This window comes from Myotis lucifugus, unplaced genomic scaffold, assembly GCF_000147115.1.
Source record: "Myotis lucifugus unplaced genomic scaffold, Myoluc2.0 scaffold_168, whole genome shotgun sequence".
Classification (NCBI taxonomy): Eukaryota; Metazoa; Chordata; class Mammalia; order Chiroptera; family Vespertilionidae; genus Myotis; species Myotis lucifugus.
In genome coordinates, this window is record NW_005871216.1 from 225202 (window position 1) to 250400 (window position 25199).

Consider the following 25199-nt stretch of genomic DNA (forward strand, 5'->3'; position numbering starts at 1 on the left):
CAGCCCCACCCCCGTCAAGCCCCCACAGGCTTGACAGGGGATACAAGCCTCAGGTCCCTCATCAAGCCCTGCCTCCTGCTGATCAGTCATTAAGTGTGAAGGTGTGATGACCATTTGCATATTAGCCTTTTATTATTATGATTTCAGGTATACTAGGTACCATGTGGTGAACAAACAGATAATGTCCCTACCCTCAAGGAATTCACAGTGCAGTGATAGGCAATAAACATGTAAGCAAAACATTTCAGTAGAATGCATGATAAATACCATGAAGGAAAGAATAGGCCCTTTGTTAGAGGATATCTGAAGATAGGCTGGTTGGGGAGCGGTTCTCTGTAGGGGCAGCATTTAAGCTGGGACATGAAGGAGGGCAAGGAGAAACCACGTAAGGAGCAGGGGAGAATGGAGAGGTCCGCATGTGTGAAGGCCCAACCGTGGGAAGCGGCCAGTCATGTTGGTGGACCTGAAGGATGGGAGGAACACAGAGCAGGGGATTGTGCCGTGAGAGGATTGTGCCATGAGAGGATGTCTAAAAGTATCACAGAGGACCTAGGGCACCATGATGAGGAATTTGAGTTATAGTATATGTGTAGTAAAAAAAACCACACAAAGAAACAAACAAACAAAAAACAATACTGAATGGTTTTATAAAAGACGGCTATTATCTGATTTCTAATTAAAAAACCATCCTTGCCCTAACTGGTTTGGCTCAGTGGATAGAGTGTTGGCCTGCAGACTGAAGGGTCCCAGGTTCGATTCCAGTCAAGGGCATGTACCTAGGTTGTGTGCACATCCCCAGTAGGGGGTGTGCAGGAGGCAGCTAATCGATATTTCTCTCTCATCAACGTTTCTAACTCGCTATCCCTCTCTCTTCCTCTGTAAAAAAAATCAATAATAAAAAAACCCCCCAAAAAACAAAACAAAAAAACACACATCCTTGTGACTGTGCAAAGAAGGGATAGGAGAAAGGTGAAGTGGAAGGTGTCATTGGAGGCCTCAGCAGCGATATGGATGAGAGATACCAGTGCCTTAAATTAGGACGGGGGCGGGGGGGGGGCGTGTACAGGTAGGTGGGAGGGAAGATACTTGTGATAACATTCTGAAAGTAATATTGACAGACATTTCCCAAGGACTGGCTGTGGGGGCCAGGGGGGAGGAAGGAATGAAGGCGATGGCAGGTAACTGGTTTGAGCAACGGTGTGTTATGGTGGCTCCACTTACTGATGTAAGTAAAACCGAGACAGAAGCTGGTTAAAAGGAGAAAATTAAGAGTTTATATTTGGAGCCTTTACATTTCCCATGTGTGAGAGACACGTAATGGAGATATGAAATGGGCAGTTGGATAAACAAAACAGGATTTCAGAGGAGTGGTCCAAGGTGAAGATCTACTTTAGGGGGCATTCATAGAGATGGTTTGTGAAGGTCAGAAAATGGATCTCAGGAGTGAGAAAAGCAGAAAGAGAAAAGAAGAGAGGCAAGACTGCACCCTGAGGAATTCCAGTTTTTGGAGAAGTCAAAGAGAACTGGCCCCTGAGAAAGGAAGGGAGCAAGACAGCGTGGTACGAGGAGTCCAAGAGAGGAAAGCCTTGAAGAAGGGCACAGTGGTTAACAGAGAGCCAGTCGGACCAACCCGGCAGACTTCCCACCGCACTTAGCAACAGGGAGGTCCCTGGAGACTCAGCACTTCACAATCAAACGTGAAATACTTCCGTTTCATGATGTAATGCCATGTAAGTGATTGGGACTGGCTCAAGATTATATAATTAGTGACGACAATCAGCTTTGAATATAAGCTGAGCCAACCCTGGCAATAATCAGGGTTAGGGCTTTTGCCCTTCTAGTTTAGGACTGGCAGCTAATTATTATTTTGTGATCTAAATTGCTGAGGTGGCCACAATCTGAGGTCAAGAACTGGGCTTGCAAGTTGTAGGTTCATCTTCAGGTTTTATGCCCTTTGCCCAATATGCCACCCTATTTAAAAAGGCAGATGGCAAGCATCTCACCAGTCCACGGCCCCATGAAGAGTGGCCTTCAATACATTTTGACAAAGATGGAGAGATTTGCTGACACATGTGGGGTGAAGGAGGCTAGAGATAAGAAACTAACATGTGTGTTAGGCTTATCCTGGCTTTTTAGTAATAAGAAAATTGAAGTTTATGAAGTAAAGAAACTGGATTTAAATTCATGTTTGTTGGACTCCACATCCCTTTCTGTTATATCAGTGTTTCTTCAACTGTGTTACATAGTCTTACAGATGTCACCTGAAAAAAATGTTCAAAAAATTGGGTAAATGCTAGGTTAAGTAAATTAAAATGCAGAACTTCTCGGTGCCTTTAATATGTCGTTGGACATTTTGAATCTCCAAAAGTAGTATGTTGTATGCAATATATCTAAATGTATTTGACCATGTATCTAATCTTTTCTGCTTCCGTCTCAGGCACATCTCTCAGGAACTAGTACTCTACAGAGCATTCTCTGAGAAACCCTGCAGTAGCACTATATTGACTTGTGTGATTCTACAGAGGAAAGAACTAAAAGCCAGATAGTTAAATCAACTTGAATAGAGTAGCACAGCAAGGTACATGCACAAAGACTCTCAAATCCCAGTGCTCTATAGTAAATGTCTTATTGCTTGAGTTGATTTTTAGTAGCTGGGAGATGCTTTTAAACTATTTGCCAAGATTTACTAGGCCACAGATTTATTAATGGTTCCTTAAGTAATTGAAACATTGGTACAATTCTTTTGGAAAGCTATTGGGCCATATGTGTCATAAGCTTTAAAATCACTTCTATCCTTCCACTCAGCCATCCCATTCTGCAGGATATATCTTCAATAAATAACTTAGGACACAGAAAAACTGGGTGCTCGATAATCTAATTGTTTGATGTTAGAGGAGTGGAACCATCATAAATAGTTTACATTTCTGCTGCAATATCAAGTGGAAATGCAGGGTATAAGATGCAATACTCTGTATGACCTCAACTATGTTATGAAAATAAAGAGTGAAAGGAAATATGAAAAAATATTAATATTGGCAGGAACTGGGGCAATTTTCCCTTTCATTATCTTTTCTATGTTCTCTTTAATGAGAATGCATTACTTTTATAATCAGCAAAAATAAGCTACATTTAAAAATTCATTGGAACGATAAGAGAAAATGCTGGTCACATTATTAATGGCTAGAAGGTTGGAGCCCCGTTATGATTTAATGAATGGTTCTGTGTACCTTTTGTACTCTTGCTTCAGTGATAGCATTACTGTGTGTGCCTCTGTCTAGACATCATGTCACAAAGCTTTTAGAACTACAGCAACACAGCACTACTCTGACTAGGCTTTTGCTTCCATCCATTAATACTGTTTCCTTCCATTCTGACATCATAATGCAGTCTCTGTAGGCTTACATTGACATTATCTTGACAATTCTATAGTGAGATGCAGAACTAATGCTGGAGACATTTCTGCTCCCAAACCTTCTCTCCCACCTTTTTGATAACTAGAACCCTTGTCTTTCTCTCTGTTCCCATGCTTCAAACGTTTATTATTAGGATAATCTATCGGCAAAGTGACAGATGGAATAAACCTTGATCCATTTGAATGTCTAGATGCCAGAATCATTTAATTAGATTATAACTGAAAACTAGATTCAAATAAATCTTGAAACAATGCCACTCTATTTCCCATAAATTGTTTCAATTCTTTCATTTCCTCCTTCCTTCCTCTCACCCTCCTTTTTTATTCCTCCTTGCCTCCCTTCTTTTTTCCTTTCCTAAATATTTACTGAGCACTTTGCTTGGGTCTGGCATCTTGATAGATGCTGGAACTTCAGCAGCAAGCATACAGACAGTACTTGCCTTCATACAGCTTACAATCTGATGGAGAAGATAGAAATTATACAAATATTACAAGTTTGATAATTAAGTGTGGAGAAGATGTGCAGAGCTTGACCAAATCATATGAAAAGAGGTATCTAAACAGTCTGGGTCGTGACAGTGCCTCCCTAAGGAACTGATGTTTATGATGAGATTGAAAGAAATCTAGGAGCTCACCAGGTAAAGGGACAGATAATTGGATTTATTCAGGATTGGCTTCTACAGGTAGATGTGGTCAAGGGAACTGTGGGGTCTAGGAATTTAGGATATAATTAAGATTTTAAAATTATAGATCATGAATTCAAAACTAGTTATAAAGGGAAATTAAAATAGGAGGGGGTCCTATGAATAGAAAGAAAGCTTAGGAGTGAAGAGAATGGAGGCCCGATGAGATCCAAAGTGCAATGGGAACCCTTGAGCATATATGATAGATGAGAAGAAGCTGTGGAGCCCCCAAGTAACTATTTGCAGATGACTTGTGAATTAGTGATTTGGAGGAGAAGCTGTTTCAGAAAGTGAGAAGATCCAGGATGTGACCATGGAAGATACTGGAGTGAAAAAAAAAAAAGGTCATCAGAGACGAGGAAAAGATGCAACTGAGGGGGCAGAATGTTGGATGGCTCATTTATTGGGATGATGAGGTCTCCCAGAGCCATGAAAGAAATTTCAGAATAGAGATGCATATTGTGAGCTGAGCACTGAAGTTTTCTTTGAAGGGATAGTAGGGGTGGGGTTATATGCATACTAGCATCATTTTAAAGATCACAGTGTCTTTCAAAGTATGGTTTATAGAGCCCAGGAAGTCCCTAAGATCTTTTCAAAGATGGGTTGAGGTGGGGTGTGGGGGGCGGTCCTCTGAGTTCAAAACAATTTCACAACAATATTAAGACATTTGCCCCTTTCACTGTGTTTATATTTGCATGGATGGTGCAAAAGTAATGGCAGGTAAAACTACTGTGGCCTTGATACAAATCAAGGAGGTGGCACCAAACTCACAGGAAAGAAATTAAGTTTTATTTAAGAAAGTTTTGTCTTTTTGTTTGTTTGTTAATCTTCACCTGAGGATAACTTTTCCATTGATTTTTAGAGAGTGGAAGGGAGGGGAGAGACACAGAGAGAGAAACATAGATGTGAAAGAGACACCTTGATTGGTTGCCTCCTGCAGGTGCCCTGACCAGGGCTGGGGATTGATCCTGCAACCTAGGTACATGCCCTTGACTGGAATCGAACCCGGGACCCCTCAGTCTGTGGGCCGACACTCTGCCCACTGAGCAAAATCAGCTAGGACAAGAAAGTCCTTTTTGAAACATAAAAATTATTAATTTTATTAAGCCTCAATCTTGAATACATGTTATTTAAATGTTCTGTGTATCAAAATGGGAAGAATTCACCAAGAACTTTTGTGCACTGAAGTATGATGTTTGTCTTTTGTAAAAACAATCATTTGAGTTTTAAGTAAAAGTAGCCACCTTTTCCCCTGGAACATTGTTCTTACTCAACAGGATAACTGTCAAACTGCAGTTATTCAGGCTTACATATTTGGCAGATTTTGTCTCAAAAACGAACAGAGAGCTTATCACTTAAAAAAATAACACTATTGTTACCAATGACAAAATTTGAGCTTTCAAGCAAAAATCAAAATTTTGGTAAAACATATCCACTATGATGAGCTTGAAGACATCACTGGCAATCTTAATAAATTTGACTTTTTATGTTGCATAAGAATGTGTTAATATTTTTAAAATATGAATAATTAGTGAACCATTATTTTTCAAATTTCCAATGCCTAAGGTTACAAAAATCATGTATGGGTATCAGATCCATTGGAAGTATAAATAGACTAGTGGATTTTAATGAAACAATGTACAAAAAATTCATTGATATGCTTTTAGATTCCACATTGCAATTAACATTTAAGGAATTGCCCATTGTCAAGTTTTGGTGTAGTATCAAAGAACAGCAACAGTTATCTGAAGAGACTATTAAAACACTCTTCAACTGCATAACCTTTCAACTATATAAATGTACAAGGAGGGATTGTTTTCATATAATTCAACCAAAGCCACATAAAGCAACAGATGGAATGAAGCAGCAGAAATGAGAATCTAGCTGCTTTCTACTAACCAGACATTAAAGATATTTGCAAAAATATAAAAAAATGACACTTTCTCACTAATTATTATTCTTGGAAATGTATTTTTTTAAAATATATTTTATTGATTTTTCACAGAGAAGAAGGGAGAGGGATGGAGAGTTAGAAACATCGATGAGAGAGAAACACCGATCAGCTGCCTCCTGCACGCCCCCCAGTGGGGATGTGCCCGCAACCAAGGTACATGCCCCTGCCCGGAATTGAACCTGGGACCCTTGAGTCCGCAGGCCGATGCTCTATCCACTGAGCCAAACCGGTTCAGCGGAAATGTATTTTTAATACACTTACTTTATATATATATTGAAACATGTAATGGTTTTATTTTTGTAATTTTAAATAGATAAAAATATATTTTAAGTTTTTCTCAGTTTCAGTTCTGAATTTTGTGAATATCAATAGCTCTAGTACACTTACACAAAAGCTCTTTGGAGTTCTCAGTAGCACGTTATAGTATAAAAGGGTCCTGGGACCCAAGTTTGAGAACTAGTGTTAAAGACAGTCATTTTCCTGACTACCTTGTCTAGGGGTGCAGCCTAGGTGCCATCCTTCCTCATGGGTAGCAGCTCTGGCATAATTAGCATGAGATTTGAAGTACTTTTTAATTCTACACTAGGGAGATAGTTGTTCCATTCATTACAGAAGAGGCTGCCTGATTCTCAGAGGTTGTGGCAACGTGGCTGGTAACAGACAAGCTGACTACTTTGCCCAGTGGGCTGACCAGGCTTTGAAGGTATAGGAGCAGTGGTGGTGATGCTATGGAAAGAGGCTCAGGCTTGGAGCCAGACAAACACCATGAGGAGCAAGAGATGGGCTTTGCCATCAAGCCAACTAGTTCAAATTCTGCCTCTGTCACTCTGGGCTATGACTTCAGGATTACTTAGCTTTTAGGATCTAAACTCTCTTATATGTAAAACTAGAAGCCCGTTGCACGAAGATTCACGCAATAGGCCTTCCTTCCCCTGGCTGCCGGCACCAGTTTTCCTCCGGCACCTGGGACCCAGGTCTTTGGTCCGGCCGCAGCGGAGAAGCCAAGCCTCTTCAGTCTTCAGTCTTCAGTCTTCAGTCTTCAGTCTTCACTCTGGCCAGAGCCTTCAGTCTTCACTCTGCGCCTGCGTATGTAAATTAACCGCCATCTTTGTTGGGTTAATTTGCATACTCATCTGATTGGCTGGTGGGCATAGCGGAGTGACACCAATTTGCATGTTTCTCTTTTATTAGTGTAGATAGGGCTGATTATATTTACCTCCTAGGATCGTTATAGAGATTACATGAGAAAATCCATGTAATGTTCTAGTGTATAATAATAAAAGCCAATCTTTAATAAACACTTTATAAGCATTTTAATGTGCTTTCAATAAACCTGTTAACCAATATTGCTAACATAGTTCTTCAGATGGGAGAGCTATAGCTCAGTGAAGTTCAAGTTTTCAAAGTCAGTGGGGGGCTAAGATTAAAACTCAGTCTCTTCACCCAAGACCCCATGTTTTTACCCACTGGCTTTTTGCTACTCAGACTTCAAAAATATTAATTCTCTTCAGTACTCATCTCTGTAAAAATAAGATTCATATAGAATGAAAAGAGAGATTTTATATAAACCCTCTAGCATCATACCTGTAAGAACAGGGGCATGATAAAATTTTCATTTTTTATTTCTTAAAAGTGTGACTGACAGGAAGGGAAATATGCACATCTTTTCCTTTGTTTAAGCTTGGAAACTTAAAACTGATACAGAGAGATGAAGAGTGCTGGACATGGATGGTGGTGATGGTGGCAGAACAACATGAATGTACTTAATGCTGCTGAACTGCACACTTAAAAGTATAGTAACTTTTATATTGTGCATTTTACTTCAATAAAAGAAACTGGGGGAAAGAGAAAGGGCAATGTACAAGGTGTACATCATTTGTAGCCCTAGCTAGTTTGGCTCAGTGGATAGAGCATCAGCTTGTGGACTGAAGGGTCCCAGGTTTGATTCTAATCAAGGGCACATGCCAGGGTTGCAGGCTTGATCCCCAGTAGGGGACATGCAGGAGGCAGTCAATCAATGATTCTCATCATTGATGTTTCTATTTCACTCTCCCTCTCTAAAATCAATAAAAATATATTAAAAATAAATAAATAAAAACACAACATATAATTCTTAAGAAGGAAGATAAAGTCATTCCAGTGTGGACATGCCCTTAGAACCAAGCCTTCCAGGTAAGAATAACTGAGCATCCCTGAACATTCCCTCCACCCCCTGCTCTCTGCCCACTCCCGCCTCCAAATAACTGGAAGGGTAAGGGAATATCTTGTGACATTGCTGCCATGGGTACCCAGATGCCCAAATCAATGGGCAAACTTTACAACTTAGAAAAGTCAGCCTATGTTCAGCCATAAAAAAAGAAATTCTGCCATTTGTGGATGAACATAGGGTGAACCTGGAGGACATTATGCTAAGTGAGAAATGCCAGATGGAGGAAGAGAATACTGCATCTAAAAAAGTTGAGTTCATAGAACCAGAGAGTAGATGATAGTAAGTGGTTATAGGGACAGAAGAGGGGAGAACATGGGGAGAGATTGGTCAAAGAGAAAAAACTTTTGGTTCTAGGATGAGTAAGTTCTGGTGACGCAATATACAGTGCGGTGACAATAGTTAATACTGTATTGTATATTTACTTGAAATTTGCTAAAAGAGTAGGTATTAAGTGCTCTCACCCCTCCAAAAAAAGTGATTGCAAGGTGATGGATTTGTTAATTAGCTTCATTGTGGCAATTATTTATATATCTTATATAATAAAAGCCTATTATGCAAATCGACCGAACATCAGAACAAACGGTGGAACGATCAGTTGCTATGATGCACACTGATCACCAGGGGGCAGATGCTCAATGCAGGAGCTGCCCCCAGCCCACAGACCCCAGGCCAGCCAAAGTGGGTGCCAGTGGGAGGACACTGATCACCCCGCCAGTTTCCCCACAGATCGGCCTTGATGGCTGGCCAGGCCTAGGGATCCTACCCATGCATGAAATTCATGCATGGAGGGGGGGAGGAGAAGGGGGGCGTCCCCTCAGCCTAGACTGGGGGGATGCCCCCGGGAATCGGGCCTAAACTGGCAGTCAGACATCCCTCTCACAATCCTGGACCACTGGCTCCTAATTGCTCACCTGCCTGCCTGCCTGGTTGCCCCTATCTGCACCCCTGCCAGCCTAATTGCCCCTAACTGCCCCCCTGCTGGCCTGGTCACCCCTAACTGCCCCCCCCCTGCTGGCCTGGTTGCCCCTCACACCCCCCAACCGGCCTGTAGCCCCACACAGCCTACTGTCCAGTCGTTTGGTTGTCCCTCACTAACCCCCCTGCTGGCCTGGTCATAGGAAGCTATCTTGTGAGGGTGTGAGGGTTAATTTGCACATTATCTCTTTATTATTAGAAGGATATTTTATAGCATACCTAAATATATATAATTTTTGTCAATTATACCTCAATAAAACAGAAAAAAATTCAGCATCTGTTTTCCTATTATTAACATGCCTTCATACTAAAAGGCTTTTTGGAATTATAATAAAAATTTTTAAATTGAAGCTTGGATCTTTCTTCTTTTAGGAGAGTGAGTCGGGGGGCTGGGAGCTTGACATTCACAGCAGTGAACTGCCAGCTGAGTGACTGGTCAGAGTGGACAGAATGCATTCAATGCCAGGACAGAAAGGTAAGACACTGTGACCAGTTTGGGGGCATTTAATATTTGAGTTGTGTACAGGCATTCAAATAAGATAAGCACCGAGGCCTATAAATCTGAAGGTATGGGGAGAAATTGGTTCTAGAAAAAGGTAGTTGGAAGCCATGGGTACGTGGATGGTAGAACTTTTTTTTGCCTCTCCTGATTTTGTTTGTAAGGCATTATTGGGTGAAGCTGCAAAATATGTGTATGCTATAGGCTTATACTCAGAAAAGTGGTTATTTGGACAGGGGCACACTGACCCATGATGGCCTCTCTGGGTTCTGGCCAATCTACTGCCTTCGAATAAGGGCCATCTGAAGGGACGAATGGCTTAGGAACAAATGCCTCGCTGTCCATGACGCTGGTGAGATGAGACAAACCAGAGCATATCACAGAGGGGGCTCCTGAGGATTCCACTTCCATAGGTTGAAAAGGAAGACACACCCAATGAACCAATATGTGTCTATCATGCACGTCTAAGTGTTTTTGAATGGTCCACAATGGTGGGTAAACTCAGTGGTATATCAAAGGAAGGGGGATGCTGGGAGGAATGCTGTTCCAGTGGGGAGGAATATTAAATTTCCGACTTTGTTCAGAATCCCTAGTTCATAAGTCAATGCTCAACCACTGAACCACACCGGCTAGGCACCTTGTCCTTTTTTTACAGGAGCTTTAGCAGAGTTGGCTGATGGTCCTACTTACTCCAGACCCACTCTTTAGTTAGATGTGAAAGTGCCCACGAATGTTTGATGAGCTGTTGAAAACCACAATGTGGTAGAAACATCATTTGGGCCTAGTTTATTCAACTTCAAACCCTGAACTTCATTGTTCTGCCACTCCCATCTCCGACATATGCCAAAGAACCCTAGGCTGCCACAGTTTTCATTCGAGACTGGCCCCCAAATGCTCATTTTGCTCTGAGATCCTGTAGTAGTTCTCTGGGTCATCTGTAACAAATTGCCACAAACAACAGAAATTTATTCTCTCCCAATTCTGGAGACCAGATGTTTGAAACTAAGGTATCAGCAGGGTTACCCTCCCTCTGGAGGCTCCAGGGGAGAATCTATTCCTTGCCTCTTCCAGCTCCTCGTGGCTATTGACAATCCTTGACATGTGGCTCCATCACCCCAATCCCTGCCTCTGTGGTCAATTGCCTCCTCCTCTGTGTGTCTCCTTTGTGTGTCTGTGTGACATCTCCCTCTGCCTTCCTCTTATAAGGACACTGTGATGGCATTTAGGGCTTACCTGGATTATTCAGAATAATCTCATCTCAAAAACCTTAATAATGTTTGCAAATACCCTTTTTTCAAATAAAGTAACATTCACAACGTTCAAGGGTTAAGATTTCTTTCTTTCTTTTTTTTTACATGGCCATTATTCAATCTACCATATATCCCAAACTGCATTTTCTCATACATTGCAGTTTAGATAGCATATAGCACAAGTGAATGACTTATAGGTTAAATCAGAATTGAATGATTTCCTTAAAATAATTAAATCCTGTGAAGTGAAAGACACTCTAGTTTCTTTTTACTAGTATTAATATGTTTCTTCCTCTCGAAATCACACAAAGATGTGCATTTCTGGAAAGAAACATTATCTAGGAGCTAAAAGAGGAAATTACGTCTTAATGACACCCACCACAGGCTACAGCACGAAAAAGTCCCTCAGGGAATGTCCGCACCAACCTTCCTGCAACACAATGTCTTCATTATTTGGTAACAACCTAGAAAACAGGGAGCCAGTGGGGACAAACCTCATGTTTGCACCATTATTTCCAGTAGAGTCACCACAGGAAGGATGATAATGGCGAGGACAGTCACTATTTGTGAAGTAATGCCTATATGCCAGCACTGTGCTAATGCTTTAAATAAATTGTCTTATTGACTTTCACAGCCAACTGTACATGATAGATCTCATCATCCCCTTTGCTTGGGTCTCCCGTTAAGAAAGTGGCAGAGCCCGCGTTTAAAACTTGATCAGTGTGATTCTCAAGTGCCCATTGTGCCTGACCACTTCACTCTACGGCCTCTCCTGGAACACGATGGAGAATAACAATGACATTAGGGGGTCACCTGATCCAATTCCCACTCAGTCATAAATCCTTCTGGAGTAGCCCAACAGTTGACTACAAGAATGATGATGATGTCGATAACTATGATTATTGATTGCATGCCAGCAATAAGGCAAAGTGCTAGTTTTTTTACATGTATTATCACAGATCTTCACAACATGCTGAAATAGCTGTCATTTTATAGATGAGAAAACTGAGGGTCAGAGATGTCAAGCAATTTGCCATGCATGGTAAATGGTAGAACTGGAATTCCAACCAAGTCTAAAATGGGGTCCATGGTAGTACATAACCTCTCAAACTTGTGAGATTAAATGAGGTAAAGAATGTGAAGAGTGTGGACAATAATATGCACTCAATACAGGGTAGGTGCCAGTACCACTATCACCATGTTGGTAACTGCAGGCCTCAAAATTCGGATGAACTTTTTAAGGAGTAGAAAAGGGAACTGGCTCTATGTTGCTAGGCTGGATGCTCAGAGAAGGTAAGTGACTTGTTCAGGGTCAGTTGGTAATGAATCTGGGATCTGAACCAAAGTCAGTTTAATTCTCATGCCCTGGCTCTTCCAAATGTAGGACACAGTAAAAGAATCTTTAGTACCTTTGGTAATTGTTATTAGTGAGGTCAACTAGATCAACCGCATAATTTTTATAGATTTGGAAATCGAGACACACAGTACCAAATACTGCACTTTACACAAAAAGTGAGAAATAGATTCAGATCAGGAGCCCATATCTCTTACTGCTCAAATCATTGCTTTCTACTTCCTTACTAACATTCTTGAAGGAGAGGCCTGAAGAGTTGATTCAAGGTCAGAGGCAGCAAAAATATGGGGCAGCACGTCGCCTTATTGAACATTTTGTAAGGAGCTCTCCATACAGCATGTTTTGTATTATTATATGATTTATTTCCTCAGCTAGACTCTAAGCTTCTTGAAGGCAGGGGTGGGTACTAAATGTCTCTGGATATCCTAATGTTCAGCTTTCTCCTTCTACAATATCATGAAAACATAAAGCTCCAAGACTGGGGTGCATTTTTATTCTTTCTGTCCTCCTCTCAACAAGTATTCATTCATCTGCAGTCAAAGCTGAACCCAGGGCCTCAGATGATGTCTTAGAGCTCTCCTTGTCTAACTCTTGGATGGGCTCTTTCTACATAGTAGGCAAGATTACCACTCAATGCCCACAGTCCCAGTAACTTCAATAAAAAGAAATGGTCTTTCCCAGTAGCTCTGAAAGAAAACCCTCAGAGAGGACTCCGTCTGCCCTAAGGTTGAGCCATGAGCCACTCCCTGAGCCAATCATTGCAACTTGGAGATAGGAAGCTCTGGTTGCCTGGCCTGGTTCATACTCAGACATCCCTGTGACTGAGGGGAGGAGCTCATCCCCACTGAACTGTATGAGATATGTCTCAAGGAAAGAGAGGATGCCATGACCAGAAGAAATGCTGCGGAAGAAAAGCAACAAACGTCTTTTTAAAAAAAATATATCTTTTTATTGATTTCAGAGCAGAAAGGAGAGGGAGAGAGAGATAGAAACATCAATGATGAGAAAAAAAAAACACATTTATTGGCTGCCTCCTGCACATACCCCACACTGGAGATTGAGCTTACAACCTGAGCATGTGCCCTGACTGGGAATCGAACCATGACCTCCTGGTTCATTGGTCAGCGCTCAACCACTGAGCCAAGCTGGCAAGGCAACAAACTTCTTCTAACAGTGTCTCCTGGGTACCTGACTATAGATCAAGGCACTGAGGCAATTAAGACATGGGCCTTCCTTTTCCACTCCTACCCCCATGTGAAAATTGTTCCTAAACTAGTGAGAAAGGTAAACAAAGAAGTGGACAATCAATCATAACCCTATGACAAGATCTAGAAAGAGAGGAATGCACAGGGAACTGTAGAATCCATTAGTTAGGAAAGGCTTTCAGAGGAGCTATACCATGAATCTCAAAAGGTGAATAGGAACTAACTGGTTGAAGAAGGGAGGAGCAGGTTCTTCCCAGGAATTAGGGAGATCCTAGACATATGGTGTTCAAGCCTTTCATTTGTGCTTGAAGGCCTTATTCAATATTGCAGCTGGTGACTGTGCCACCTCTGGTTGAATATCCCTTTTTATGAACACTGATCTCTTCTTCAAAAGACAGCCTTTTAGGCAGCTCTCAATCATTAGACAGTTATTCCTTATGCTGAGCTGAGACCTGCCTGTACAACTCTTAGTTGATTGAGAGACAATGAATGTGTCTGGTTCAAAATCTGATTTAGTACCGACACCGGAGCCTGCTTCAGCCAAACAAGTTTGGGGGGACCATCTGCAGTGGAGACGTCTGGGATGAAATCAGCTGTCGCAGACCCACAGCTTGTGCAAGGCCAGCGCAGTGTGGACAGGATTTCCAGTGTAAAGAGACAGGTGAGTAACATTCCAGCGGAATAGCAGATGTGCTCGTCACCTTAACATGAAAAACACTTCCCTGGGAGCTTGTTAAAAGGGGGACTCCTGAGCTTTTCCCCTAGCAACGGCTTAAGATGGGGCCCAGGAACCTGCATTTTAAGCCAAGTCAATAACTCAAGTAATTTTGATGTAAGTTTGTAGGAAAATCTGTTGATTCTTTTCAAAAAGATATAATTCACTCACTCATCCTTTCATTGAATAAATATTGATTGTGCATCTATTACATGCCAGGCAGTAGGCTACCTGCTGGTGATATAGAGATTAAAAATACACCCACCAATATGCCTGATCTCAAGGTACTCCTAGTCTCCTTAGGAGAGAGGCCTACAAGGAGTCGATGACAATATTGTGGGATAGCCAGGGGAATGGGCATTAGCACACGGTCCAGGGGTGCATACATCTGCTTTGAGCAGGCTTCAAAATGATACTTGAACTGATACTTGGAAAATAAAGAATTTCTAGGAAAAAGAATGTGCAAAACACGAGGATTTAAAGGTTCCCTGTCAGTTTGGAATAATTACAGGTCAGGTCTTTGGGAAGAGAGGCAGGGGATGGGCCAGGTAGGAACTAGGGGTCAGACTGTAGCTTTTGGAAGAGGAATGGGGAGACACTGGAGGATACAGGTCAGGGGGATGACAGAGCCAGATTGGCATTTTAGAAAGACTACCTCGGCAGTAATGAGGAGGCTAGATTTTAGAAGGGAGCCTGGGGCAGGACCTGAGCTGGGGCTGCAGGAGGAAGACAGTGAGGCTGGAAGTTAGAGAGGACAAAAGAAGGATGCAATAGGATGGAGAGGGCTGAGGGCGATTCAGAGGTGGAATGGACTTGGTGACGATGGATGTGGGTCATGAGGGAGAGGGAGGAGTCTGGGAGGCTCTAGGAGCATCCACAACCTCCTCTCTCAGGTCGCTGCCTGAAACGCCACCTCGTGTGCAATGGAGACAAGGACTGCTCTGACGGCTCTGACGAGGACAACTGTGACGATTTCAGGGTCGTTGAAGACGACTGCACCCTGTATGAACCGATTCCAGGATCTGAGAGGGCAGCCTCTGGGTGAGTCCGTGCCTTCTGGCCATTCAGGAGCAGGGAATGATTTCTCTTCAATCATAAATATTAGTTTTGGAGACAGAAGATGGTCTTTTTGGAGGATTCCTCTGGAATGCTTCCCATGAGGCAGCTGTCACTGTCCATCAAAGGTGGTGTCTTAGTCCTGTTGGGCTATAATAAAGTGCCGCACACTAGGTGGCTTATAAACAACAGAAATGTCTTTCTCATGGTTCTGGAGGATGAAAGTCTGAGATCAGGGTGTCAGCACTGTCAGGTGAGGGCCCTCTTGCACAAGTCGGCAGGGGCTAGGGATCTCTGTGGGGTCTCCTTTATAAGGGCACTAATACCGTTCATGAGAGCTCCACCCTCAGGATCTAAGCACCTCCTGAAGGCCCCCCCCCTCCTAACACCATCACAGCAGGGAACAGGACTTTAACATATTAAATCTGGGGGGATACAACACTCAGTCCATAACAGGGGGCTTGCCCAGTCCTGCCTGCATGCCATACTTGTTTCCCCCTCTATGTCTCTGAGAGTTCCCCTCTCCTTTTTCCCCTGCCCACTCACTGCTCACTCCTCTCACCCCAATTCCATCGCCAAGGCCCCTCTAAGAAGACAGTCTCCCATGAGTGCTTCCCTGATGTCTCAGAGGATGATGCTTCTCTGACCTGAGTGCCCTCCCCAGTATCCCTGTTCACATCTGGCTTTGGACTGCACTTGCTGGTATAAGCAGGGCTAACAGGGCTGACAGGGCAAAGAAGATGGATTTGGGGTGATATGGAGAGATGCCTGACCCTCTACGAGTGCTCACTCACACCTCCCAGGCACAGTGTCTTTATCTGTTGAGATTCAGTCAGCCTTGATTCTAATTTTATCCTATACATTCTGCTCAGGGTCAGTTCCTTGAATGCATCACTCTTTTGTTTTAAGACTTAATACATTAAATTCCTCATTTCTGAAATGTCCTTCCCCATGTTTCTCACCTGCCTAACATCTTACCTAGAGTTATAAACTAAATTTTGTCCCCCTAAAACGCATCAGATGAAGCCCTAACCTCCGTGTGGCTGTATTTGGAGATTATTAAGGCTGACTGAGGTCATAGGGAGGGGCCGTAATCCAATAGGACTCATGACCTCATAAGAAGAGGGAGAGACCCCAGAGATTGCTCTCACAACATGCAGAGAAGACGCCATGTCAGGGCACAGTGAGAAGGGGGCCATCTGCAACCAGGAAGAGGCCTCACCAGAAACCAATCCTGACAGCACTTTGATCTTGGACTTCCAACCTTCTGAACTGTGAGAAAATAAATGTTTATTCCCTGAGTCACCCATTCTGTGGTATTTTATGACAGCCTGAGCTAACAAACCTATGCATCACCTCCTCCACTCTTCTCGACACTCCTCCTTTTTGACAGGGTCTAGGCTGGCTTACCCTTCTTGTTGCTCCCAGAGTCCTTTGTGTGTCATAGCCTCCCAGTGCATATCCAGCAAGGCTGGGACATCTGATACAATGTCCTTCGGTCCCTGATAAGAACTCCTCCTCACCTCTGCTTCTGCAGCACCCAGCACAGGCCACACCCCTGGTGACCAGTAGTCAGCTCCCTGGCACTTCCTCTTGGCCCTGGATCCTGTCCCTTAACTTGAATGTAAACTCTTTGAAGGCAGACAGGCTGCTCTGACTCCTCCTTTTTATCATCTGAGCCCGATGTCAGAGCTTTCCCCACAAGAGCCTCTCACTGAGTATTGGCTGAATGGAAGAAATCAATATGAGGAACTGGATCTTTGCAGACGAGGGAGCGGGGAGATGGAGTAATCATCACAGAGTGACCCGGCCACGGTGCAGCCCAGGCAGGGCCAGGGGAGGGTGCTGGGAGGTGCAGCTCGCCTTCATTACAGCTTAACTGCCCTAATATCACCACAGCAAACCAACCAGATAGGATGGAGTCCTGTAAGCGCACGTAGATGCACACTTATGACAAGGCTCTAAAATTCCATTTTCTTTCCGACTAATAGTATTCGTTTGCTCAGGTTGCCATAACAAAGTATCACCTACCAGGTGGCTGAAGCAACAGAAATGTACTTTCTCACAGTTCTGGAGGCTGAAGGTCTATGGCCAGGTGTCGGCAGGCTGGTTTCCTCTGAGGCCTCTCTCCTGGGTTTGTGGATGGCCATCTTCTCTCTGCATGTTCACATGGTCTTCCCTCCATATGGGTCTGGGTCCAAATTTCCTCTTTTAACAAGATTACAGCCCACCTTAAGGACCTCCTTTTAACTTATTTACCTCGGTAATGACTCTACCACCAAAAATGCAGTCAAATTCTGAGGTTTTGGGGGTCAGGATTTCAACATATGAATGTTAGGGGGAATGCAGTTTAGCCCCTTACACCAATAAAAGGGGATTGTTGTAGATTTTGAAAGTGACTGTCAGGTGAACAGAGTAGAAGCATACAATGTTGAGGCTTGACTTGAAACATAATTACCTTCTTATTGGCACAAAGATCACAGATTTGCTCAGGAGCTTCCTGCTTTGCCCACACCAGACACTGAAACCACTAGAATGGCTCCTTCTCCACTCCCAGCAGCTGACATTTTTATTTTTTTTCTATTCAAGATCTTAGGAGCCTTTCCAGAAATCTTTTTTCCAAATTGAAGCCTTTCCTAGTTTTTAATTTGTATTTATTATTACAGTCGTCACCTATGTTTGACTTCTGTAAAACTGAGTCTTCCCTCACCCTCCCTGCCCTGCACCTACCCATCGCCCTCTCTCTCAGCCCTTCCTAGAGCTGACCCTGTAACAGCATGGTGTAGGGACTTCCAGATCATGGGAAAATGCATGGGCAATATACACTGTTTGGAAAATGTGCCTATAATATGTATTGTGCATTATAGACATTAGTTTCCATAAATGTGATCCTGCTATATATAGTCCACAATTTGCTTTTTTCACTTAATACATTTTGAAGATTTCCCCCATATTTTTCATTGTCTCTTTTTAAGTACCATATTATGTTCTCTAGCAGCACTGTATGGCCTGCAGGCCAAGCTCGGCCTGCTGTCTGTGTTTGTAAATATAGTCCTACCGGAACACGCTTTCTACCCTACAATGGCAGCGCTGAGTAGTTGCAGCAGAGACATGTAGCCTACACGGTCCAAAATATTTACTATCTGGCCCTTTGTAAAAAAAGAAAAAGTTTGTCGACTCTTCTCCTATAGTATAAATATAGAATAACTTATTTAACTGCTTCCAATAGAAAGATAGATTGTTTTTCATTTTCTCTAATAAACAAACACTGCAGTGAACATCCTTATACACATTGTTTTACACACGTGTGAATATTTCTACATAGCAGAATTTCAAAAAGCAGAATTTCTCAACTGTCTTTTTCTTTTCACTAGGGCTTCTGCAACCAGATTTTCTTAAATAGATGTAGGCTTGGAGGTTACATATAAGCTTAGGACATATTATTCCCGTGAGTTTTTGTTTGGCCTGTTAGAGAGCTTGAATTTATAAACTACAGGCAGAAACCATTCACTAGGGGGAAAGATAGAAAGTGCAGAAGTAAAGGAAAAGATAGAAGTAAAGGAAAAGAACCCAGATTTGTGCCCAAAAAACTCTAGGGGGAAAAAATCTAGCTGTGATTACAAGCAAGTTACTTAATTTTTCTGAGCTTCAATTTCTGTATTGGCAAAACTGTCATGGGGTTGAAAGCTAATGTATGCTAAATGTCTGGCAGAGTGTGTATTCAATCCATCAGAGCTATTATTACTCACTTCCACTAATATGAGGAAAGAGGTTGAGAAAGAAAGAGAAGAAGGAAGTTCATTTACATTTAATTTCTACTACATGCCAGGTGCTCTATAGCTGTCCATTTACTTCCCTGAAGCAGGTTTTATTTAGTTTTTACACATCTTACTGCCTTTGCACCTTTCCACAGAGGCCACAGACAAATATGACAAGATAAGCACTGAATGCCATTGGACCCCAGAAGAGGGGCGACTGTCTGCCCAAGATCATCAAAAAGGCAGTACAGAGGAGGCAATGTTTGAGTTGCATCCTGAAGGTGGATAGGAGTTTGAGAGGCAGAAACAGGCAATCAATTTATTGTCTAGAACATCGAAGTCTTTGATTGTCAGATTTTGGAACTCGTACCAACTCTTTAAATGCTCCTGTTCAATTAACTTTCTCTGGTTAGAAAATTAAAGCTGTATTTCAACTGTTTAACATTATTGTTATCTAAATAAGGTTAAACCATCCATGGCCAAAATACAGAACTTAAGCAGATAGATTTGAAATACCCCAGAGAGGGAAGCATGGGAAAATATTTCTGGAACAGTAGCGGGCTCAGGGAAAGGAAGCACAATTGTTGAGTGCCTAATATGTACTATCAACTTGACTTCTGTTTGACTTTAACACTTTCTTTTAGACTTCACAAAAACCCCGAAAGGTAGTTTTATTTATGTCTGTTCTTCAAGTGAGGAAAATGACCTTCAGGAAGATTCTAGAATGTGTCCAAAGTCTCACAGCTAGTAAATGGCAGAACTGGAAATTAAACAGGAGTCTCCCGGACTTTCAAACTGTGCACCCTCCGACATTCCATGCCTCCTTGAAGACAATGGCCTCCTTGAGGATTAGATTCTCAGCTTAGCACTGACTTACCCCGAAAATTTCAAACCTACATTTTTTTTTATCAGCAGTATTATTTTCTGAAATAATACTAGCAGCAACATTTATTTAGTACTTAATCTATGCTAATAACTAGTAAGATTCCTTTGCATGTTTTGGCTTGATGTTTAACTCTATGAGGGCAGTAGTATTAACTGCTTTTTCCAGATTATTAAACCGAGGCACAGAGAGTTAAATGCTTTGCCCAAGGTCACACAGCTAGATGTGGCAGGGATGGGAAATGGGTTCAGACTGTCGGTTCCTGTGCTTAAACTCTTGATAATTATGCACATTCTTCCTCAACTTATTCAGTAAGTGCTTAGGTGTGTCTCTGATGTGGGAGCACTGTTCTAGATGCTGAATGGAGCTATCTGGTGCTCTGGTAAAAGGGAGCCTAAAGGCCCAGGCCCAGCTCACCCAGTCTCGCATCCTTACCCAAAGTGACCTTCAAGGTACTTTGAGGACTCCACAGAACACAGTTTGAGAAACCACTGCTCAGGCTACCAGCTGCAATATCGTCCAGAAGCTACTTCATGCTATCTGCCTACCTTTTCAATCTAGGTATAATATCCTGACCCGGACAGAAGCTCAGAATGTGTACGATGCCAGGTATTATGGTGGCCAGTGTGAGATGGTATACAATGGCGAATGGAGGGAACTTCGATACGACCCAGCCTGTGAGCGTCTGTACTATGGGGATGATGAGAAATACTTCCGGAAACCCTACAACTTCCTGATGTACCGCTTTGAAGTAAGTCTCAACGGGGCACTCAAAGGAGAGGCTTGTTGGGGGAGATGAATGCCTTGCACGGAAGATTTTATGTATCATAGAGCTTGTAGGTGGCTGAAGGTCCCTTTACATCAGTGATTCTCAACCTTCCTAATGCCACGACCCTTTAATACAGTTCCTCATGTTGTGGAGACCCCCAACCATAAAATTATTTTCATTGCTACTTCATAACTGTAATTTTGCTACTGTTATGAATCGTAATGTAAATATCTGATATGCAGGATGTATTTAGGTGACCCCTGTGAAAGGGTCGTTCGACCCCAAAGGGGTTGCGACCGAGAGGTTGAGAACCGCTGCCCTACATTCTCAGTGCTAAAGGGCACTGAGAGGCATGGGCAGGGCTAGGGAGAGGAGTGAGGTCAGTGTGACCACCCACCTGCTAGATCGTGGCTCCATTCTAAAATCAATAAAAGAGATTCAGGCCCTATTCTCTGGGCTGCTAATCAGAAGACCTGTTTCCAAGTTGTGGACCTGATAGAATATAAGAACAGTCAGCCCTCTGTATTAGCAGGTTCTGCCTCTGTGGATTCAACCAAATGTGTATCAGTTCTACTTCCACACGAATTGTCCCATAATAGCAGGATGGGGTAGGTGCTATCACTGTCCCATTTTAGATGCTAAAAACCCAGAGACTTAGAAGGCTAAAGTGCCAGGCCCAAAGCTGTACTGAAGTAGGTGGCAGAGATAAGATTGAAACCCAGATATATCTGAACTACATCTGGATAGGTGTAATATTTATTTATTTATTTATTTATTTATTTATTTATTGTATTGTAAAGATATTTTTATTGATTTCAGAGAGGAAGAAAGAGATAGAAACATCAATGATGAGAGAGAGCCATTGTTCAGCTGCCTCCTGCATGCCCCACAGGGGATGGCGCCCACAACCATGGCATGTGCCCTGACTGGGAATTGAACTGTGACCTCCTGGTTCATAGGTCGGGGCACAACACTGAGCAGCACCGGCCAGGCTGGATATATATCATTCAGAAGGAAGAATGAATTATACAGATTATATCTATTTAGTCATACTCATTATATATACACATGTTCTATCTATAGAGAGAGAAAGTAGAATCTAGGACTCTAAACAATTATCAAGTATATTCACCACTTCAAGTTTCTCAAGAGAAAAATATTGACACAGGATGAAGGCAGGCTTATGGAGTCTGTGTTTAAGGAGTTGGCTTCCCCCACCCACTTCCACCTCTGCCATCAGGTCTAAAATAAGCCATGCTGGCAGACAGGAAGATGCTATTTTCCTAACCTTGAGGATGGTCTGGGCCAGGGCCTATGTGTCAGGCACTAGCAGTCACCAACCAGTGGTCTGCAGACCACTGGTGGTCTGTGAGGTCCGAAAGGTTGGCGATCGCCGCACTAGGCTATACTGTGACAACAAAGGATTCTGAAATCTCTGATTTGAAGCAGCAGTGCCCTACTGATGCTACTTGTCCATCCGAAAGTGGAAAGGAAACTCATATTATCAGACACATAGGACCCTGACTGATGGAGGTTCTACCTTGCCACATGCTCTCCTGATTGCACAGTGAACCACTCATGTGCTCTTAACCATTGTTTTCTTGGCTCCAGCAAAGCATAAGACCATGCCTCAGCTCAGGGTGGCAGAGAAATGCAACCCCACTGTGAGCCTGGAATGAAATAACCGAACATTTGTGGGCAGCACTCAAACTTACTCTGTTTAAAACTGTTATCACCTGCCTGCCTTCCTTTGCCCCTTTCCTCCCTGGTCCATACCCAGGCGATGCTTTCTGTATCTGTCCGTTGCAGAGCCAAGTGACCTTCTCTTTTTAACTCAGCTAAAACAAAATACATGCTCAGAACAGTATAGCATTTTATCAGGACCATCTCTGTGCATGTGTCTGTAAATAAATATTTTAGCAATAATACTAAACAGTAACTAAAAACACTGCTGTATTTTCTATATCTTAGTATCAATCTGATGCTCAATTAGCCTTTTATTTATTTACTAGAGGCCCAGTGCACGAATTTCATGCAGGGGGTGTAGGCTCAGCCCAGCCTGCACCCTCTCCAATCTGGGACCCCTCAGGGGATGTCCGACTGCCCAGGATAGAGCCTAAACCAGCAGTCAGACATCTCTCTCACAATCTGGGACCTCTGGCTCCTAACTGCTCACCTGCCTGCCTGCCTGATCACCCTTAACTACCCCCCCTGCCAGCCTGATCACCCCTAACTGCCTCTGCCTGGCAGTCTGGTCACCCCCAACCACCCCCCCTCCCCTGCTGCTGGCCTGGTCACCCCATGCAGTCTGCTGTTCGGTTGTCAGTCTGGTGTTTTGGTTGTGACGGGCCCTGGCTTTTTATATATTAGGACTAGAGGCCCAGTGCACAAAAATTTGTGCACTCGGGGGTAGGGGGTCCTTCAGCCCAGCCTGTGCCCTCTCACAGTCTGGGATCCCTCGGGGGTGACTACTTGCTGGCTTAGGCCTGCTCCCCGGGGGATTGGGCCTAAGCTGGCAGTCAGACATCCCTCTGGCAGCCCAGGAGCCCTTGGGGGATGTCCATTTGCCAGCGGGGAGCAGACCTAAGCTGCAGTCAGACATCCTTAGCGCTGCTGAGGAGGCAGGAGAGGCTCCCACCACCACCGCTGTACTGGCAGCCATCAGCCTGGCTTGTGGCTGAGCAGAGATCCCCCCTGTGAGAGCGCACTGACCACCAGAGGGCAGCTCCTGCATTGAGCATCTGCCCCCTGGTGGTCAGTGTGTGTCATAGTGACCAGTCATTCCCAGTCTTTCTGCTGTTAGGGTCAGTTTGCATATTACCCTTTTACTATATAGGATAGAGGCCTGGTGCCTATTATTAGATAGGATTATATCTATACATATATATATATACAAATATATTGTATATATCCTATCTAATAAAAGAGAAACATGGTAATTAACCATAACTTCGCTACCCTTCCCATTGGCTAATCAGGGCGATATGCAAATTAACTGCCAACCAAGATGGCGGTCAGCTACCAGGCAGCTGAAGCAAACAGGAGGCTTTCTTGCTCCAGTGACGGAGGAAGCCAAGGTTCCCCGCCTGCCTTGCCAGCCTCTGAGCTTGCTCTCTAAGAAACATTGTTGCAAATATAGAAGCTAAACAAAACTCCAGAAACCTGCTTTCAGCCATCAGAGCTGGAGCGAGCAGGACCGAAACAGTGTTACAATTATAGAACCCAAACAAAACCAGATCCCTGCTTTCAGCAGCTGAGGCCTCAAGCTGGAGCTGGCTCTCAGCTCCAGTGACAGCTATAGAAGGTAAATAAATCCTAGAATAAAAAAAAAAGAAAAAAGGAGAGGTTGGGAGCTTCAGTCGCCCGCCAGCCTGAAAACGGCCCTCAGCCCCTCACCCAGACTGGCCAGGCACCCCAGTGGGGACCCCCACCCTGAAGGGGTTGTGACCAGCTGCAAACAGCCATCATCCCCTCATCCAGGCTGGCCAGGCACTCAAGTGGAACCCCCATCCTGATCAGGGACACTCTTCAGGGCAAACCAGCCAGCCCCCACCCGTGCACCAGGCCTCTATCCTATATAGTAAAAGGGTAATATGCCTCCCAGCACTGGGATCAGCAGAGCCGCGAGGCCTCCTGGCCCCTGGAGCAGCATGACAGGGGGCAGCGCCCAAACCCCCTGATCACCCTGTGGCTCTATGTATGACAGGGGGCGGGGCCACAACCTCCCTATCCACCCTGCTCTGTTCCTGAAAGGGGAAGGCGCCCCGACCCCCTGATTGGCCCTGCTATGTGCCTGATAGGGGGGAGCTCCACAACCCCCTTATTGGCCCTGCTCTGTGTGTGACAGGGGAAGGCACCCAAACCCCCCGCCATGGGCCCTGCTCTGTGTGTGATGGGGTAGAGCCGCAACCTCCCCATCGGCCCTGCCCTGAGTGTGACAGCAGCGGTGCCCCAACCCCCTGATCGGCCCTGCTCTGTGGGTGACAGGGGGTGGTGCCCCAACCCCCTGATTGGCCCTGCTCTGTGTGTGACAGGGGTCGGTGCCCCAACTCCCCTATTGGCCCTACTCTGTACGTGACAGGGGGGAGCTCCCCAATCCCCTGATCCGCCCTGCTCTATGCGTGACGGGGGGGAGCTCCCCAACCCCCTGATCGGCCCTGCTCTGTGCATGACAGGGTACGGAGCCGAAACCCCCCTAATGGGCCCTGCTCTGTGCGTGACAGGGGGCAGCACCCCAACCCCTTGATTGGCCCTGCTCTGTGCATGACAGGGGACGGCACCCCAACTCCCCAATCGGCCCTGCTCTGAGCCCGACCAGGGGCCGCGGGGCAGGCACCTAGGGATTGGGCCTGCCCTCTGCCACCCGGGAGAGGGCCTAAGCCAGCAGGTCGTTATCTCCCGAGGGGTCCCAGACTGTGAGAGGGCACAAGTGGGTCTGAGGGACACCCCCCCCCCGACCAGTGCACAAATTTTTGTG

General features: G+C 44.2%; 1 protein-coding gene across 1 annotated transcript in view; it reads left to right on the forward strand.

The window, feature by feature from the left end:
* The window catches only part of C8A (complement C8 alpha chain), a 59059-nt gene that overhangs the window by 1792 nt on the left and 32068 nt on the right, over positions 1 to 25199 (forward strand). Inside the window, exons 2-5 of the mRNA XM_006096100.3 lie at positions 9606 to 9708; positions 14058 to 14202; positions 15150 to 15297; positions 20515 to 20704. Coding sequence (XP_006096162.1) covers positions 9606 to 9708; positions 14058 to 14202; positions 15150 to 15297; positions 20515 to 20704 — 586 coding nt within the window. The remainder of the gene's footprint in view (positions 1 to 9605; positions 9709 to 14057; positions 14203 to 15149; positions 15298 to 20514; positions 20705 to 25199) is intronic.